Source organism: Ochlerotatus camptorhynchus, unplaced genomic scaffold (assembly GCF_037179485.1).
Source record: "Ochlerotatus camptorhynchus isolate MF236.1 unplaced genomic scaffold, CSIRO-AGI_Acam_v1.1 ptg000265l, whole genome shotgun sequence".
Classification (NCBI taxonomy): domain Eukaryota; kingdom Metazoa; phylum Arthropoda; class Insecta; order Diptera; family Culicidae; genus Ochlerotatus; species Ochlerotatus camptorhynchus.
The window spans coordinates 573,863-592,800 of record NW_027040755.1 but is presented as its reverse complement, the minus strand read 5'-3'; the positions used below and the strand labels follow the sequence as shown (position 1 = coordinate 592,800).

The window sequence follows — 18,938 nt, the reverse complement described above, 5'->3', positions numbered from 1 at the left end:
GCACTGATCGTGTGTTCCTCACGTTTCTATTTTTTTCTGCCGTCGGGGTTTCTCCGCCGGACCGGGCACTGTCTCCTACGGTGGAGCTCTACCTTGTTCGCGCACCCAGTCCTCACCACAGCCCCGATCTAATCCTCACCTTACATTAAGTTTTTAAAATGTTGTCTGTCTCATTCGTTGGGTAATCAGAGCCGGTTATACGTCACGTTCATGTCAAATTTAAACCTATTTTTTAGGCAGGATCTAGCCTGATCATCTGCTGTATAACGTGATGAACTAGCCTACGGCCAAAAATCACGGTGATAAATAAAAAAAAAGTTATTAATTGAGAGCTTTCGATGCCTGTATCATTTTTGCATTAGTATAATTGTATGGCAAGTACAATCATACTCTATGCCCAGAGAAGTCGTGAAATTTTCCAACCCGAAAAATTCCTGACGTGTAGATGTTGAAGATAATAGGACCATGGAGGCTACCCTGGGAAACCCCCAGCATCAACCGTTGAACGTATCAGAAGGTGAATTTCTCTAAAAGACCTGGAATGATCTACCCGACAAGTAATTTTTGATGATCTTAACAAGGAAAATCGGGATGTATCGCTACCAGCGTTTCTCAATCTATGGGTCGTGACCCACCGGTAGGTCGCAAGCTGCCTTAGCTGGTTCGCGGAAATTCAGACAACTTGGTTAGAAGCAATTGAAATTTTCATATACTATTTTGAATCTCTAAACGGAATCTTACTCAATTATATATTTTGGCGTACTAAAATCAGTCACGGATTTCTGTGCCTTTTTAGCGTATTTTTTAAGGTCAGTTCTATAATTTAATTTTAAGTCTCTTTTGACAATTCAAAGTCATTTTGTAAAGTCTAAATTTTACTTCGTTAAGTAATTTTTAGCGTTTTTAGAACGATTATAATGTTTCAAGATTATTATGAGAGTTGTCGTTTGCATGTGATGATCATTATAAAAATTGTCAATCCGTTTTATACATTTTAGGGCTATTCTAGACAATTTTAGCGTTTTAAAGCCATTTTGGTAGTTCAAGGCTAATTTAACGATTGTAAGGCTATTTTTGGCGATTTTAAGTTTGACATTACATTTTTTTTAATCTTGGCAAAATACATAAATTTTGGCGTTTCGATGTCATTTTATTTTTCTGCTTCAGTCAATCTATAGAAGCCATTTTGGAGTTAGAACATCTGTCATTTTGCCCTTAGAACATTTGTATTAGAATTCCTCATAGTGGGTCGCAATCAACAAAGGATTCAGAACCACTGCACTAGGCCATCATGCCAGACATTGTCGAACGCCTTTTCAACGTCCAACAATGCCATGACAGATGTCTTGGAAACGGACTTGTTCCGCTTGATGATGTTAGCAAACCGTGCGAGTTGGTGGATTGTGAAGTGGCCTTTCCTAAACCCGAATTGCTCTTTGAGAAAGATGTAATTATGTAAAACACAAGCAGACGGCTGAGTATTAACTTTTCTAACAGCTTCGAGATGGATGACAAGAGACTGATGGGGCGATAGCTTTTGGCACTGGAATGGCTTTGGGTAACTTCCAGAAAACACTTCTTGAAGACCGCTGCAATGTGCTCGAAGAAGTCAACACTCAAGTTTTTCAACTCGAGGTTGACCACTCCATCCAGTTGAATTACTGTGTGGTGCAAGACGTGAATACGTCCGTTGTCCGGATACAAATAGGGCTTCGGCTTGTTTCGTTTAATATCAACGATATGATATCTGTGTTAGGTAAGACACCTCGTGATCTAAGCAAGTGTATGGGAAATTTTGAAGTTCAAATTTTCGTTGAATTTCTTAATTGTTTAACTATGTTCACTATTTGTACTAGGGGAAAAGTTGGCTTCGGCAATACCTTAACCTATTATCGTCAGGGGGTAAAAAACGTCATTGAGAGCTCAATTTTGGCATGTGGATACATTGTGTTTCAGAGCAACTATTGGCCAAATTTGAGTGCTCTAGGACTTTGTTTACCCCCTGAAGATAATAGGTTAAGGTATTGCCGAAGCCGACATTTCCCCTATATACCAAAAAATTGCTTGATCTATTTCCTGTTGAATGACATCTTGCTTGAAATATTTCGTATTCAGGGTTTTTAGAAAATTGTGTTTGAAAACTCTACCATTTCGCTACATTTCCCTGGATTGGCACCAAGGTTGGTATACTTTAATTTATTTTAAAGCTTTACATAAAATTAAAAAAAAACATGTTTTGTTTATTTTTCTCTAAAACTTTGTTTCAGACATCATTTCGATCAGAAAGACCGTTTCCGTGCTAAAATTTGTTGGAAAATTTAGGGGACACTATTTTGAAAATTTTATGAGAAGGGGGCAATCCCGGCGTAGTGGTTAACATCCATACCTCTCACGCCAAAGTCATGAGTTGAAATCTCACCCCCGGACAAGTCACGAATGACACAAGAGTGTTAAAGTGACTATAATAAAAAAAAATATATGAGATCCAAAATGGTACAATTATAGCATGAATCATTGCCCATAACAAACAATTACGCAAACTGCCATACAAATCGAAGGTCAATTCTAAAATTAAATTTTCGCTAGTTCGCCTCTAATAGAAGTATTAAAAACCTGAATTTATCCACCTATGGTGAGATCTGCCCCTTCTTACTTATTTAAATTCCGACAAAACTGCTCAAGAAAAAAAAAGATAAGTAAGCTAATTTCTGGATAATATGTGGGTCTGTGTCTAAATTGTCATACGATATGACTTTCTGCGTGCCAATGCCACTTTCGGCGTTCAAATGGCCACAAATGATCATACACTTGAACTTTGATGTGATTTAATGAGACTTTAGTTTACGCCAACCGTGGGTACTCAATATTCTTGTTATTGAACTTTCAAGCGGTTGCAAGATAAATTCGGGTCACTTCCAGGTCGGGTATAGTGACTGTTGTGGTTTCTGGTATCTCTGTTTTTCGTCCTGTTGTTGTTTTGCATCATCCTGTTTTAGCTCTTCGTCTTATTGTTACATCAATAATTCATCCGATACCCCTCCATCATCTTGCACAAGATACACTTATTCTTGATGCCTTCATAAATATTCCCCTTTCGATTGAGAAAATGAAGTGTGGTTGGGATTTCCATTTTCACTGTGGTGTGCATGTCGAGCAGTGTTCGGAACATCATTGTTAAATATTATTCATTGAGCTCTCCTGAGCAGCGAATCCAAACACATAAAGCAACCAACGATACAGACAAAACGGTTGCTACGACTACCATGACAAACTCGCTCTGTAACAAAGCTCGATCCGAGTGGTAAAAGGATAATGATATATTGCTTGCCTGCTTTGTTGCAATATACACGGATGAGGACATAGCTTGATATGAATCGGGAAAAGACATAACAAAAAAAATCCCATTAACACACGTGTATCATCTTCGGCTTTACTTCGTGAAGCAGCTTGCCAACAATTTGCTCGTTTCCTTCTACCGCCTCGAATGAGTTGGGTCGCACGAGCTGCTTGTCATGAAAAAGAACGGTGATGATTATATCATTATTGTTTTCCACTTCTGACATAGCGTTATTATTCGGTTCGTTGATCGCTTGTTATTTTGTCATTTGGAGAGATTTTTGATTCCTTGCTCCTGAGAGAATAAGCTCGCATGCAAATATGGCAAACAAATGTCCAATTGAGATTATCATTCATTTTCACGCACTCACACTCACAACATTAAATATTCATTCCAAAAACAAATAAAAACCGCTTGGATGTAAAATGCTTATGCAAGATGTGTTACTTTTCCATCCACTGATACAGAAACAAGTTAAGTTAAGTATTCTTTATTAGCCTGGGGCTGGTTCGCCTCCAAATATAAAAACAACAGTAATAGCAATTAATAACGTCAAAATATATTGCAATAAATTGTCGAACCTGAAAACTCATCGGTGATTTGTGCAGTTGAATTTTGCAAGGCAAAACTCGTAGTCGAATAATCTCAAGCGTGAGATTTGAATTTTTGAGATTTTCCAAACACTGATGTCGAGACCCAGATGGAATTTCTCACGGACGACACACCTCGCGATACGCTTAACTTTTTCGTACTTTCCCAGCACCAACGCAAGATCTTGATCCGCGGATTCAGGTGCCAAATCGTATGGTCGCACGTATTAAATGTTGCTTCGCGCAGGCGACATACGAACCTTCACCCCTCCACTGCCTTCCTATCCGCATAACGGAAAATTAATTCATCACTATTGTTCAGTAAAGCATCAAGCATAGCATTGTTCCAATTGGACTTAATGAAAACCGCATTCCCCTTCGGAATCCGGTATGTTGCTTCCATCTCAGCAGCATTCGCATCCGCAGTGTCTTGGCAAAATTAGCAATCTAGATCCATGTAGGCCTCGCACATCCATTTCCAAAGCCGAAACAAAGAGGGTTCTTTATTTCTAGATGTAAGGAGAAAATCGATGAAGAGAATCGATCATCCTCGCACTTACGTATGCATTTATGATTCTGAACGCAAGACATAATATATTTAAAAATACAATTTAAATAATTTTTTGTAGAAATTTCACATTTTCTTTTTTCATTTCGGTAACACTCAGATATAAACCAGAAAGTATTAATTATTATAAAATTTAATAGGCAGCTTCAACGTGTTATATTTTTTTTACCGCGAAGGGGTATTTTTTAATATAGCCGAAAGTTGTCGAGCTTATTTTTTTAGCATAACTTTATGAAATGTTTTTTCACCAATGTATCCCAAATTTTTCTGGAAACGGTGGATAAATGGTGTATCTTTCCATACATTTTCAAAAAAATTGTTGAAATAATCGACTGTTTATGTCACAGCTTATTAAATTTACTCCGTCAAAAGGTGAGCTTGGGCATCAGAGGGTTAAGTAGATTTCGCCTGATCAATCCGAAAAGAGAACCTACTTACAAAATGCTATTACAGGGTAATGTTTAAGAGAAACTAGTTCTTGTACCTAATAAAAAGTACTAACAAAGTACTGACGAAATAAAATGCATCCTTTGGTTATGACTTATGATACGATTCTAACTACAAATAAATGATAATCAATGAAACACCCGTTTTGCGTGTACAATCATCATGTATGTGTGACGTGTGACAACTATTAATTGAATTAGATCATGTATTTATTGAACAAACCTTTCTACACAGATTTTGACATGCTGTTTATTAAAAAAATATAATAGTTGTAGATGTGTAAACCCAAAGTGGGTGACAAAATGGAATACATATTTAAAAAAAAATCACTAATATATTATGATTGATGAATAATAAAAGACGAAACAAATCTCAGTTTATCTTAAACCAAACACGGATAGCATCATTTTCCATTGCAAAGGGAAATACTGATATCACCATCCTTCTTCTTTTAAAATCAGAGATCTACCCTTCTAGTCCGGTACCTTCCACTGCAGCTTCTTGCCCGTTTCGTACAAATTGGACAGCGCCATTGTGAATTCATCCTTCGAGTGCAGTTTTAGATAGTGCTTGTACAGTAGCAGTGCAGTTCGAGCATCTTCCACCGAATCGTGCGTTTCGGATTGAATCTTTATGCCGAGAAATTGCCACGCCAGGAAGCGAAGCGATACCATCCGGTGGTGGGGCAGATGAAAAAGGTATACGGTATCGACGATCTGCTCCGGTGGAACGATAATGTTGATCACACGGAAGTCGTTCTTGAGCCCGTGGCCGACAAAGATCACTCCACTGTCCACCAGGTAGCGCAGCTTCTGGTAAGAGTTTTTCAGTGTGGTGAGACGTTTGTTGCTGAAGTTGGCATCCAAATCTCCTGGTTTGATTCCGGAGAATTTCGTCAGGTAATCGACGACTTGCTCTTGAGTGGAGATGTAATCATCGACGAAGGGTACCGCTTCGTCCGCTCCTTGCCCGCGGATACAAGTGATTCGAGCGACACTCATGTGACTTGGTTTCACGGTAGAAAGTTTGCCATCGGATCGGATTTCGCTTTCCTCCGGGTTGAGGGTTACAAATTCAGCGTCCATTGCCACCAGATCACCCGATTGGAAGATTTCTTCCTGCCCCAGTGGTTTGAAGTTCTTGTCTTCTACTACGGGTCTTGCTTCCATGAACAGATCGTTTGTGAAAGGATTCACGTACTGTGTGAGGCATTCTTTGTTGTCGCCTACCTCTTCCCGAAGGGTAGTGCTGGTGTAGAACAGGACACAGGGAACCTTCCAGTCCAGGGTAAACCAAACCGCTTCCTGGACCGAGACGGGTGAGATGCTAAAATCGTTGAAGATGTACCAGCTGCCATCGGTGAAGTCGATTCCCGAGGATGCACCGGGGGCCTCACCCGTGCGGTGCTGCTTTAGATCGTGATAGCTCTTCGGGACGTGAATCAAAGCCACCAGATTGCGCTGGGCACCATCGTTGATGTAGCACACGGCTGCAGAGAGACTGTATCGTTTCGATTTGCGGAAAGGTTTGTCTGGATAGATGGACGGTGGGTTCGTTAGATGGTTTAATTGAGACAATGCACAGTGGTCCAGAATGCAGATTTAGGTAGAATGATATGTTTTGAGCCTGAAATTGAATCTTTAGACTAAAAGTCTCTTCTACAAAGTTGTTCCTTATAGTTAGGCCCTCATTTTTATGACAATGAATTCTAGGGTGGTTCCTATTATCATTAAAATCAAAAATCTAACTTTTTTGTTTGAATAAATTAAGGTATACATTCTTCGACAAAGTTATAGTTAAGCTAATTTCAAGCAACTTTGTTGAAAATAACTTTTTTGTATTTCTTAAATTGGCCGATTTAGAGCTATTTTCTTGAATTGAGTTAGGGTGGCTCTTAAAAAAACAGTTTTTTTGCTCTAGTTTTCTTATTTCGAATTTCTCAGCAAAAGCGTCTTCAGATAACATTTAGATCTTAAGAAGGCGCAAGTTTTTGCTGCACAAAGCTTGTCAATATCTTTCGCCGATCAAGAGTTATTGAAGTTTTTATACTAAAACTATGCAGTTTTCAAATGTTAATATCTCTGGTTGGGGCAAACAAAAAAAAGTTTTTTTGCAGCATTTGAAAGGGCGTATATTATTCTCAATAATATGAAAAAATTGGAGGTATGTTATTTTTTAAACTCGTATAAAATCAATTTGAATTTATTCATATTTTTTACTATATTTGAGTATATCTTTTTTATTAGAAGAGATAGAGGCAACAAATTCAGCTATAAAACATTCGTCTTAAAGAGTTTTAAAAGTCTCTAGAAGATGACTTTCATGATAAATTTCAAATAAAAAAGTTATTGGCAAAAGATGGATTTCATAGGACCACTCTAATGACAAATTTATATAAAATATGCTAGTACATTTGTTTCAATATTTGGACATTTAGTGTCTTCAAAGAAGTTTTTGTTCTTAAAAATTCCCTTCTTTTGGTGTTTGCAAACGTAAGGGTGGTCCTCAAATTAGGGAATTTTTAAAACTAACTTTTTTGTTTTACAAAATATAAACATGTGTTGTTCAAAAAAGTTGTAGTTAAGTTACTTGCAAGCAACTTTGTCGAAGAAATTTTTTTTCTATCTCTCAACGTTCTCATTTTAGAGTAATTTTTCGGAGTTGACTTAGGGTGTTCCTGGAAAAAATAGTTTTGTAGCAATAACATTTTTATTTGAAAATTCTCATGAAAGTTATCTTCTAGAGACTTTTAAAACTCTTTAAGACGAATGTTTTATAGCTGAATTTGTTGCCTGTATCTCTTCTAATAAAAAAGATATACTCAAATATAGTAAAAAATATGAATAAATTCAAATTGATTTTATACGAGTTAAAAAAATAACATACCTCCAATTTTTTCATATTATTGAGAATAACATACGCCCTTTCAAATGCTGCAAAAAAACTTTTTTTTTGTTTGCCCCAACCAGAGCTATTAACATTTGAAAAGTGCATATTTTTAGTAAACAAACGTCAATAACTCTTGATCGGCGAAAGATATTGACAAGCTTTGTGCAGCAAAAATTTGCGCCTTCTTAAGATCTAAAAGTTATCTGAAGACGCTTTTGCAGAAAAATTCGAAATAAGAAAAATAGAGCAAAAAAACTGTTTTTTTTAAGAGCCACCCTAACTTAATTCAAGAAAATAGCTCTAAATCAGCCAATTTAAGAGATACAAAAAAGTTATTTTCAACAAAGTTGCTTGAAATTAGCTCAGCTATAACTTTGCCGAAGAATGTATACCTTAATTTATTCAAACAAAAAAGTTAGATTTTTGATTTTAATGATAATAGGAACCACCCTAGAATTCATTGTAATAAAAATGAGGGCCTAACTATAAGGAACAACTTTGTAGAAGAGACTTTTAGTCTAAAGTTTCAATTTCAGGCTCAAAACATATCATTCCACCTAAATCTGCATTCTGTACCACTGTGCAATGCACAATGGTCGCAAGCCGTATTTAGGAAGAGAAAAATGTTTGCACCTAAACCGTTTGTTTTAGTTATATGGTGTCATCGGGAAAGGTTTTATATATTTTTTACACATTTTTTTTAGGTCAGTAATAGGGTGGTCCCTATAGTTAGGGAGTTCAAAATATCTCACTTTCCGGCTGGTGCTTCCAAAAGTTTGGTATTTTGTAATTGTAAAATTGAACATATTTTTAGTTCTGTGGCGAACGTTTCAGCTCAATTGATCTTAAGAGAACAAAGTTACAACATGTCAAAGTCGTCAATTGTGTATGAAAACCGGCATGCGCTGCTATTATATTGAACAGCACTCTACGTCCATGTATGTCATGGTGGTTACTAATGGTTACTCCAATAGTAACCAGCTCCAAAAACCTTATTTTTTTTTACTTGGCCCAGAAATATCAACCTACGATGTACCAAGAACTTTAGGGAATATTCAAAGTATTCAGAAAAGTTTCAAAACTAAGGACTTGAAGAATAGTTGGAAATGCTTAACGTCAATAGCAGACTTAAAGTGTCCATTGTATACGATAAATGTGCAGATGTAAATATTGGATTGATAATTCCGCGTTAAGCATCTCGAACTATGTAAATCGTTAACTTCACGCATGAAGTAATAAAAACATGATTAGTAAAGGACTACAGGAAGTCCAGAACTTTGGAGAAAGGTAAAGATCTTTGAGGGTAAGTTCTGAGTACGTAAGGGCAGTTGCATAAACTTCAAGAATATTTCGTGATCTTGATGAAGATTGCAAAACTTCATGACTGTTCCAATAACTTCAAGAACATTTCAGAAACTTTACAGGATCTTCAAGTAAACTTCTGGCAAGTTTAAAGATCTTTGAAAAAGGTCAGATAAATTTTAGAAAATTCTGATAACTACAGGACAGTTCCATGAACATCCGAAAAATTGTATAAACTTAAGGGAAATTCCTAAAACTTTGAAACTTTTGAGATTTCAAGAAGCAACCCAATAAATTCACGAAAATTGCAGGAATTTTACAGAGGTTTCCAAAACTTCAATTAAGTTTAAAGATTTTAAGGGAAGAAACGTGAACTTTGGGCAGTTCTACAAACTTCAAAGTTGTCCATGAATATCAGGAAAATTGCTGGAATTTCAGGAAAGTTCTGAGAGCTTGGGATAAATTTCGAGAGTTATAAGGTAGGAAAATAGCGGGAAATATCAAGAAATTTAAAAAAATAAAAATTTCAGAGATCATCAGAGAAGTTAAAAAAAAACTTGAGAAAAAATCCGGTAACTTCACAGAAGTTGACGAAGTCTACAGAACTTGACAAAAACTGTGAATACTTCAAAGAAAGTTCAAGAACCTCAGTCCCGATTACGTCAGTCCTTTTGAACGCTATTTCGGGGAAGTTTAAAGATCTGTAAGGGTTAGTTTCGATTAGTTCTGGACAGCTCCATGAACTCCAGGAACATTTCGAGAAACTTTGAGAGTTCTGGGAATCTCAGGAAAGGCCATGCAACTCAACTTCATACATATTTTGGAAACTTTACAGATGTCCAGAAACTTTCAGGAACAATCTTCGGGGAAAATCTTCAGGTGAAGAACTATGAGAATTGCGCGAAGCTCCGGGTAGCTTCAAGAACATCAGAGATGGTCAATGAATCTCAGTTTAGTTCACTTTACTTAACTAGAAACTCAGGAAATTTCCGAAAACTGCAGTTCTGAGATCCTCAGGGAATTCTAGAGAAATTCAGACAAGTTTTGAGATTTATAAGCAATTTAATAATTTTCAGGGATGTTCCGATTACTTGAAAAGATGATCGAAGAACTTCAGAGCAGTACCATTAATTATTTGCAGGTAGTTCCAAAAATATATGCTAAATCAGTTAGTAACCAGCTCTATATTTACCGCGACAGCACTGGATACGTCCTTTTGAACAAGTAACCGTGAACTGTTTGAATACATGATAGAACAAAATACGATAAACAAATCACATTGAAGTATTTATTCTTAAGAGCAACTGCTTTGTGAACAAATGCTTTTGATTTGAAAAAAAAAAATATTCTTATATTTTTCGCTAATGAATAGGAAAATATTTCAAATATTCGAAAAAATTTAACTACGTGAACTTTGTCAAATTTTGAACTCCCTAACCATAGAGACCACCCCAATGTCACTGACCAAATATATAAAAACTTTTCCTAAGACACCATACAAACGTATTAAGCGCAAAAATGTGTATCTTCCTAAATACGCCTTTGGGACCATTGTGAAATGGTTACATGTTACCTTCTTTGATTTCCTTGCCATCAGTGCTTTCGCTGCAACTGGAAGCACTCTTCATTGAACCGATTTCGAGATTCTCCTTCTCATCGAGACTCATCTGCAAGCTCAGCGGGAACCAGGACTTCTGCTGTGCTGGCGTGGGAGCGCTCGAGATAATAACCGCTGGGGAGGATTTCCTAGAAATGTGAGGTCAAGCTTGTGTTCGGAGAAAAAATATACTTCACCTACCTGGGATGCGAAAAGTGGCAATCCACACGGGAACAGTTCATTCCATAGCGGCACATCTTTCCATTGCCCACGTTTCCATTACGAGGTTCACTTTCCGACGTGGATGATCCACCGACTTGGGCCGATGGACGACTTATCTGCCTTTTCAGATATTCCAGCTCCTTATCCGTCTCCAGGCCACAGTTGATGGAAAGAATCTCCGGCAAATCGGTGACGCGACTCTTCTGATTGGTGGGTGTGAACTTGTTACACTTCTCGCACCAAGCAGGAGTGGTCTTTTCCACGGTCAGCGAGTTCTTCAAGATCGAAGCGAATGTGCCATCCACGTTACGGTTGGTCGTGTTGACGGGATAGAGTAGGTTGCAAACGAGAAGGATGTTGTTCTTGACCCGTTCGGTGTTGCACTTCAAGCAACGCTGGGTTGTCTTCTGTTGGGTTCCGAAGAGGCGGCTGATTTCGGTTTCGTCTTTGTTGTAGCTTCTGCTAGCCGATGGTGGTGTTTGCTCCGCCGGATCCGGATAGGGTTCGCACTCCGGAATCAGCGTCACGTCGTAGTCTGAAAGGTCAATGTAATGTTATCCAACATATATGGTCCTATTAAGGTGCAATTTACTTTGGTGCGTTTCCTAGATGCATCATTTTAGATTGCAAAAAACTTTCGTCATCGTATGTAAAATAGCAAGGCGGTTTTAATTTTTGGGAAAAGCATCAAACGAAACCAAATCAATGACTATAATATTCCGGATTGAAAAAGCCAGCTCATCCAAACTAAAGGACGCTTCAATCACACTCCAAACCAGGCCTGCAGAATTTTGTTTATTTCTCATAGATCCTGGACTAAAATGCATAATGATGAATAAAATTGGTTTCGAATGATATCATTGCTGATATCCAGGACCACGTCCAGCAGTCGTCCTAAATGAACTATATCCACCTCTTCAAGGTGGTTTGTTTAAAAGGACGTTAATAGATGGAAGCACGTCCAGCAGCGCTGCTCTGAACCAAACGTGTCTTGAATAATTTCATCGGCATTTTTTTCTTGAAAGCTCTAATGCAAAGCCCAATCCTATCCTGAGGAAACTTCTCAGCACCCCTACTTAAAACTGTCTCAAAAATACAATCCACTCACCGCTACTCGCCTCCAGGAACAGGAACTTTTCATTGTTCGAATCGTACTGCTGCACCTCACTGTCCAAGCTTTCCTGATAGTCCTCCGGTTGTTGCACATGCATCTCAGCTCCGGGAATGAACGGTCTCTGCGTAGCCGACAGTTGCATTCTTCTTCCCACGCCGACCGGTTCGCTGGCGGCCATCATATCTTCATTCTTCTTGATTGCCTCCAACAGCTCGTAGTGTATCTGGTGCAGAATGAATCGATTCCAGTTCTGAATCAAGCTTATCAAATTGATGCTGGCATTGTTGTTCCGATCGGAAGACAGAATCAACCCGAGAGCAGCCGCTTCCGGAACCGTGCGGAACGAACGTAGAAAATTGCTCGCCTGGCACGGTTGATTCGAAGTTCCGACGTCCAGCATGTGAAACAGGAAGCCCAACTCACACGCCAAGCAAAATTCTTTCGAACAGCAATGCGACAAGATTGCCTTTCGCAACGGAACAACAAAGTACAGGGCCTGAAGCATAGCATTGCAATAGGCATTCGGAAGGTTTGCTTCCAACCCGACGAAACCCGTCTGGTTGTACTGTTCAAAATCGAAATCCTGACAGCCCAATTTGCTGTACTTGACTTCCACTTTCCGATAGCGACGGGGTACAAGCTTCATTCCCTGGTCCCCACTTCCTTTCTGCGAACTACTAACCGGTGCGGAACTCTGATTGGATGCAGAATTTTTGTCCATAGCGTAGGGAATTTGATTCCGAAGGGAAGCCTTCGGATTGGGAGCGTATCCAATCGGTCCCTGCATCTTCATGGTGGATGTAATCTCTGGACTTATCGGCTTCGGTTTGAGGTATTCATAGGTGTTCATAAACGCTGGCCAGTCACTGAGCCAGCGATTGCCGGTCGTTAGATGTGGCAGTAGAATCGACGACAGAGGGAAGTTCTTATCAGTGATTGAAACCATTGGCAGCGGTTCTACTGTATCGGCAAATTCTGTATCCCTAGAGTACGGATTGAACTGCAGAGTTGGAGTATTGATTTTAACAGCAGCAATAAGATTGATATGACCAGACTGATCACCGAACGCCATCGCTTGATTGGAAGCACTAATGTCGAAAGTGAGACACTGTGATCCGGTAGTGTTAATCTGAAACATCTGCACCCGTGGTTCGCTCAGTTCCACAGTATCCACAAGCTGAAGCTGTCCCAGTGGAGAAACGACTGCTAGGCGCGAACAAGGTGACGGCAGGAATTTCAACAGCTGAGGTTCAACCAGCACCTGAATCGGCGACACTAGTCTCAACATTCGCATATCGTGAACCATCAAGAACCGATCAATTGCCAGATTTCCCTGTCTTCCACTGTAGCCACAGGAAATCAAATAGTTCCCCTGTAGATCAAAGTCTGACAAACTTCCAGTATGCGTAGTCAACTCATGCTCAATCGACAGGCTATTTGGGTCACGTAGTGTAATCTTTCCAAGTGGATCTCCCTCGCATAGGTACCGAGAATGGTTCCTCAATATCGCGCATCCATTCTGTCCACCCGGAACGCATCCCACCTCCTGATACGTAGCTACATCAAAATCAATCAACTCGCTCTGATGACCTCCCATCAACAGTCGATTTGGTTGATGCTCAATCATACACAGCATAGCGACCATCTTCTCCGATCGGTATGTAAATTTCGGAATACCTCTCCGTATCTGATGCCGTAGCGTTGTACTCGTCAAGGCCAATATTCCCGCGTCGATGGTGTGGATCTGCCGAACAATCTCATTGGCGTGTACCTGAAACGACGTATACTTCTGCATCGTCCCACCGTAGTACGACGTTACATGTCCACCCTGGTTTCCCATCCAAATCAACTCCTCTTGTCTGTCGAACGAAATTGTCGACACGCCGAAGCGATCTCCACCATCTGCCAGCACCATTCCATGTTCCATGAACTCCGGCTCCCCGAAACCGATGTTGAACGCCCCAAAGTCTCCTTCCGGATATTCACCCGCTGGCGGACCGTTGTCATACACTGGAATTTCGTAAATAAACTAAATTTTTCACCAGCATAAATCACACGAAAACAAACTTACTCGTCAGGGTGATGATGTCCTCGGCTCGATTAACCGGATCGCCGCTCATATAAACGTAATCCATTTTTCAATTTTCCCAACGATGAGCATTACAGTTTCAGCAAAAACTTGAAACCCGCAAAATCGTTCAGGAGATTCACAACAAACAGACAACTTTCTACCACTTTTTTTTCGAACGATTTATGTTAATGTTTTGACAGCTCTCGACGGACGACGACTTTCGCTTGCGTAGGTATAGCGTTTTTCGTCGAGCCGAACGTGGAACGAAGTGGCGTCGCAAGGAAAACAAAACAACGATCAGCTGTTGCACGAATCAATGTTGCCCGACGGGCCCCGACTTCGGTAGAAGGGGTGGTTTTCATTGCTTTGGGTGGTACGCTCGATTTCGGTTTATGCTGATTGGAGGAGTTCTGCATTGTGATGATGTTTTATGCTCAATTGATAGGGTGGTTCTACGTGTTTCTGGAGGGTTTCTTACAATATGCTCGGTTTACACTTGAGCTGTTGAGCCTGTCGTTCGCAAAAATGGTTATTCAGGAAAATGAAAGCAGTGTTTTGCAGCTAATTGGCGCATCTATTATAGGTACAAACTTGGCTGGGTTACACCAATTTAGGTTCATCAGCATTATGAACCAGCACTTGTATAAACCGGGCATGAGTATTTAGATTTAGTGAGCAGCAGGGCACGAGGAGAGAAGTTGTTGTGATGCACAGCAGAATCCAGATCTAGATCGACAAGCCATCTGCTATTTCATCACTGCAGTACAAAACGTCGCGCGTTGGCTTATTTATTATTACCGTACTCAGTCAGCAACGTTTACCAAACGTATCCTGTGGCTTTACCTTCTCCACTAACACTTTCATAAACTCCTGTACAGTGTGCAAAACAGTCAGGTTCATTGAGTCATTTTGATATGAATGTGAACTGCCATCCGCCTCATCGTTCACTGCCTCGTGAGAGTCTGAATGATTGAAAGGTAAACGAGTCACTGACAGCCGAGCACTCAGTCAGTAGCTCAGTGATCAGTCAACACGTTTATTCTGCCGTGATGGTACTCAATATTTGTTTTGAATGACTGAGCGTACATTTTCTATGGAAAAATGACTCAATTACATGCTGTGTGAGTGAAGGCAAGCGGTGTGCATCGCCTGCTCGTGAGTGACTGAATGTAAAGAGCCTGAATTTATAAAGAGACGACATCTTATCTATTTGACAGGTCTTCTGCTCGATTGGAATGACTTTTCCTATGACTTTGACCGACAATCGATTGTTCCAATTTTGACATGTTGCCTCTTTATAAATTTAGGCTCTTTAACTGAATGTTTTTGTTGGCTCTTTCATTGCCTCGTCCTTTACCGTTTGGTACAAACGGTCTGCACAGAGCAATGGATTGAATAGTGCAGTGCTTTCACACTCAGCCTTAGGCAGTCAATAATTTTAAGCTCTGCTTATGAGAGGTCTTAGAATTCTCCGCATCTCTCTTAAGTATGTGGTCAACTAATAATCCTTTCTCATCCCCAGCAGTAGCAAAGACGTTGCCAGGATAGTTCTAGATTGTTGGAGAGAGTAACACCTCCTTTTAAGGGGCCGAGATTAACTATTTTCATACAATGGTCTAGAACTTGTACCACCTGTTTCGAATCTTGTACCTGCAAGCTGTTTCGAATCTTGTTGAGAGGAGCGTGGATTTTCCATTCGCGGCCGGTAACTTAGATGAATCTACAGCTGTTCTTAATAACGCTTTGAAAACGTGTACTAATCAACTAGTTGAGCAAAAGTTTGTTTCTTTGAAGAACTCGAACAGCTGGTACAATTTGCATCTTTTGCGTCTTAAACGGAAAAGGGACAAATGGTACAAAAAGTTTTGTAGATCAAATAATGACAATCATTGGAATAGGTACACAATCGCGCGTAATAAGTATTCACAATCGATAAAGGAAACTCGTTGTGAATATGTTTAAAGGAAGATTGATCAGCATCAAAACAACAGCAAAGAGTTATGGAAAATTTTGAAATCTTTATTCTTTAATGGCACATTAGAACAGTCAGAACAAGTAATTGCAGCTAAGTTTAATGATTATTTTGTAAACAGTGTTTCATTGATTAATCAATCCATTGAATTGGTCGATGAACCTGACGAAATAAAACAGCCAGTTAATAGTAGTTGTAGATTTGAAGTTTTTCACCCAATTACATTAGATGAACTTAGAGTTATTTGTTTTTCATAAGGGAACTCGGCTGGAGTAGATAATGTTAATGCTAGAGTTATTCAAGATTGCTTTCATGTCATTGGCCACATCTTGCTGGACCTTATTAATGAATCATTACAAACTGGACATTTGCCACAAATTTGAAAGGAATCCTTAGTGGTCCCTATTCAAAAAGTTGCTGGAACGATTCAAGCCGAAGTGTTTCGTCCCATCAACATGTTGCACACATTAGAGAAAACTTTAGAACTTGTTGTTAAAGGCCAGCTGTTGGAGTATTTAAATAGCAATAGTTTGTTGATACCAGAATAATCGGGATATCGGGAAGGTCATTCTTGTGAAACCGCGTTGAATTTGGTATTAGCGAAGTGGAAAAATAACTTGGAGTGTAAAGATACGATTGTTGCTGTTTTTTTGGATCTTAAACGCGCTTTTGAAACAATTTCTAGGCACTTATTGTTAAGATCAATCAAGCGCTTTGGAATTACGAGTACTGCATATAAATGGTTTGAAAGCTATTTGTCTGACAGAACTCAACGGACTGTTTTTAATGATTCTGTTTCCAGTCCCGTGGGGAATAACCTTGGAGTGCCCCAGGGAAGTGTATTAGGGCCCCTGTTATTTATTATGTATATAAATGACTTGCGACGTGTTTTACGATTTTGCGACATTAATCTTTTTGCAGATGATACTGTGTTATTCATTGCAGCTAAGGATTTAGATGATGCCGTTTTACACTTGAATGAAGATTTGCGTTCTCTAAGTAGATGGTTGAAGTATAAGCAGTTAAAATTGAATACAAGTAAAACTAAATTTATGGTAATTTTGCGGAATCGAGTAAATGAGAACGTTTCTGTTGTAATTGATGATGAGACTATTGATCGCGTTCGGGAGATTAAATATCTTGGCGTGATTATTGATGACACACTTAAGTTCAACTCTCACATTGACAATGTCATAAAGAAAATTGCCAAGAAGTATGGAATCCTATGTCGACTGAAAAACGATTTAAATATTGCCAGTAAAATACAGGTATACAAATCAATTATCTCTCCCATCTTGACTTTTGCCCTTCCATTTTATTTCTGGCCAATGCAACACAAATATCGAGATTACAGCGCTTGCAGAATAAAATAATGCGTTTGGACTAAATTTAACATTTGATAAAAAAAAATGCAATTTTGAAGCTTATTTGGAAGAAACCTTGAGTTAGTAGTAAGTTTTCTGGCAAATGTTGGGGGTTCGTGAACATTCCTGACATTGCTGAAAATTATGATAGCATCAGATTGCGAGGTTGCTAGTGTAATAAAGGGTGATACGGTCAAAATTTGGTCAATATCAACTTGACGTATTTCTTTCAATTTTGCATTTAAAAAACCTGAACACCCCTCATTTTGAAGGTGTGTGTGTGTAGAATGTTGCTCCTATTTTGATTTTGGAATTCACTCTTCAGTTGTCAAAATGCCGACCAAGCAAGAAGAGCAGCGTATCAAAATTTTGCTCGCGCATCGCGAAAATCCGAGCTACTCGCACGCAAAGTTGGCAAAATCGCTAAAAGTTGCCAAATCAACCGTTACAAATGTAATTAAAGTGTTTGGGGAACGTTTGTCGACAGCCAGGAAGTCTGGATCGGGGGGAAATCGAAAACCGGAAGCCGCTGAGACGACAAAGAGAGTTGCCGCTAGTTTCAAGCGAAACCCTAACCTCTCTCTCCGAGATGCCGCAAATAAGCTGGGTGTATCGTCTACAACCGTGCATCGAGCCAAAAAACGAGCCGGACTATCGACTTACAAGAAGGTAGTGACTCCAAATCGCGATGATAAACAAAATACGACGGCCAAAGCGCGATCCCGGAGGCTGTACACGACGATGCTGACGAAGTTTGACTGCGTGGTAATGGACGACGAAACCTACGTCAAAGCCGACTACAAGCAGCTTCCGGGACAGGAGTTTTATACGGCAAAAGGAAGGGGAAAGGTAGCAGATGTTTTCAAGCACATGAAACTGTCAAAGTTCGCAAATAAATATCTGGTTTGGCAAGCCATCTGTACCTGTGGCTTGAAAAGCAGCATTTTCATAGCTTCCGGGACTGTCAACCAAGAAATTTACGTGAAAGAGTGTTTGAATAAACGTCTGCTGCCTTTCCTGAAGAAACACGGTTGTTCCGTACTGTTTTGGCCGGATTTGGCATCTTGCCATTACGGTAAAAAGGCCATGGAGTGGTACGCCGCCAACAACGTGCAGGTGGTTCCCAAGGACAAGAACCCTTCCAACACGCCAGAGCTCCGCCCAATTGAGAAATACTGGGCTATTGTCAAGCGGAAGACCAAAAAGAAGAAAGACCAAAAAAACTGCTAAGGGCGAGCTGCAGTTCAAGGCAAACTGGCTTTCTGCGGCGAAGAAGGTGGACAAGGTGGCTGTACAAAATCTGATGGCAGGGGTCAAGCGTAAGGCCCGGCAATTCGGATTTGGAAAAGCGGAAGCCTAACTGAATATTTTTCCTGAATTTTATACTAATTGAACTTGAAAAAGAAATTTAATTTGATTTTTTAAATAAACGATTTCACCGATTTACACGCGTTTTCCCTTGACC

General features: G+C 39.5%; 1 protein-coding gene across 1 annotated transcript; it reads right to left on the bottom strand.

Annotated features, from left to right (window-relative positions):
• Window positions 1–5,085: 5,085 nt before the first annotated feature.
• On the bottom strand, window positions 5,086–14,291 carry PAN2 (PAN2-PAN3 deadenylation complex catalytic subunit PAN2). Its single transcript, XM_065226905.1, has 5 exons — window positions 14,138–14,291; window positions 12,061–14,076; window positions 10,932–11,487; window positions 10,707–10,879; window positions 5,086–6,473 (listed from the first exon to the last, which is right to left on the bottom strand). Exons 1-5 carry the CDS (start codon window positions 14,199–14,201, stop codon window positions 5,416–5,418), a joined length of 3,867 nt encoding a protein of 1,288 aa, XP_065082977.1. The 5' UTR covers window positions 14,202–14,291; the 3' UTR covers window positions 5,086–5,415.
• Between the last annotated feature and the right edge of the window lie 4,647 nt (window positions 14,292–18,938).

Excerpts from the sequence above, each read along its gene's own strand:
- PAN2 (XM_065226905.1), bottom strand. The coding sequence starts at position 14,201 with ATGGATTACGTTTATATGAGCGGCGATCCGGTTAATCGAGCCGAGGAC. Across the intron at positions 14,077-14,137 it reads GGACATCATCACCCTGACGA|TGTATGACAACGGTCCGCCA; the intron begins GTAAGTTTGTTT and ends ACGAAATTCCAG. Across the intron at positions 11,488-12,060 it reads GTTCCTGGAGGCGAGTAGCG|ACTACGACGTGACGCTGATT; the intron begins GTGAGTGGATTG and ends TTGACCTTTCAG.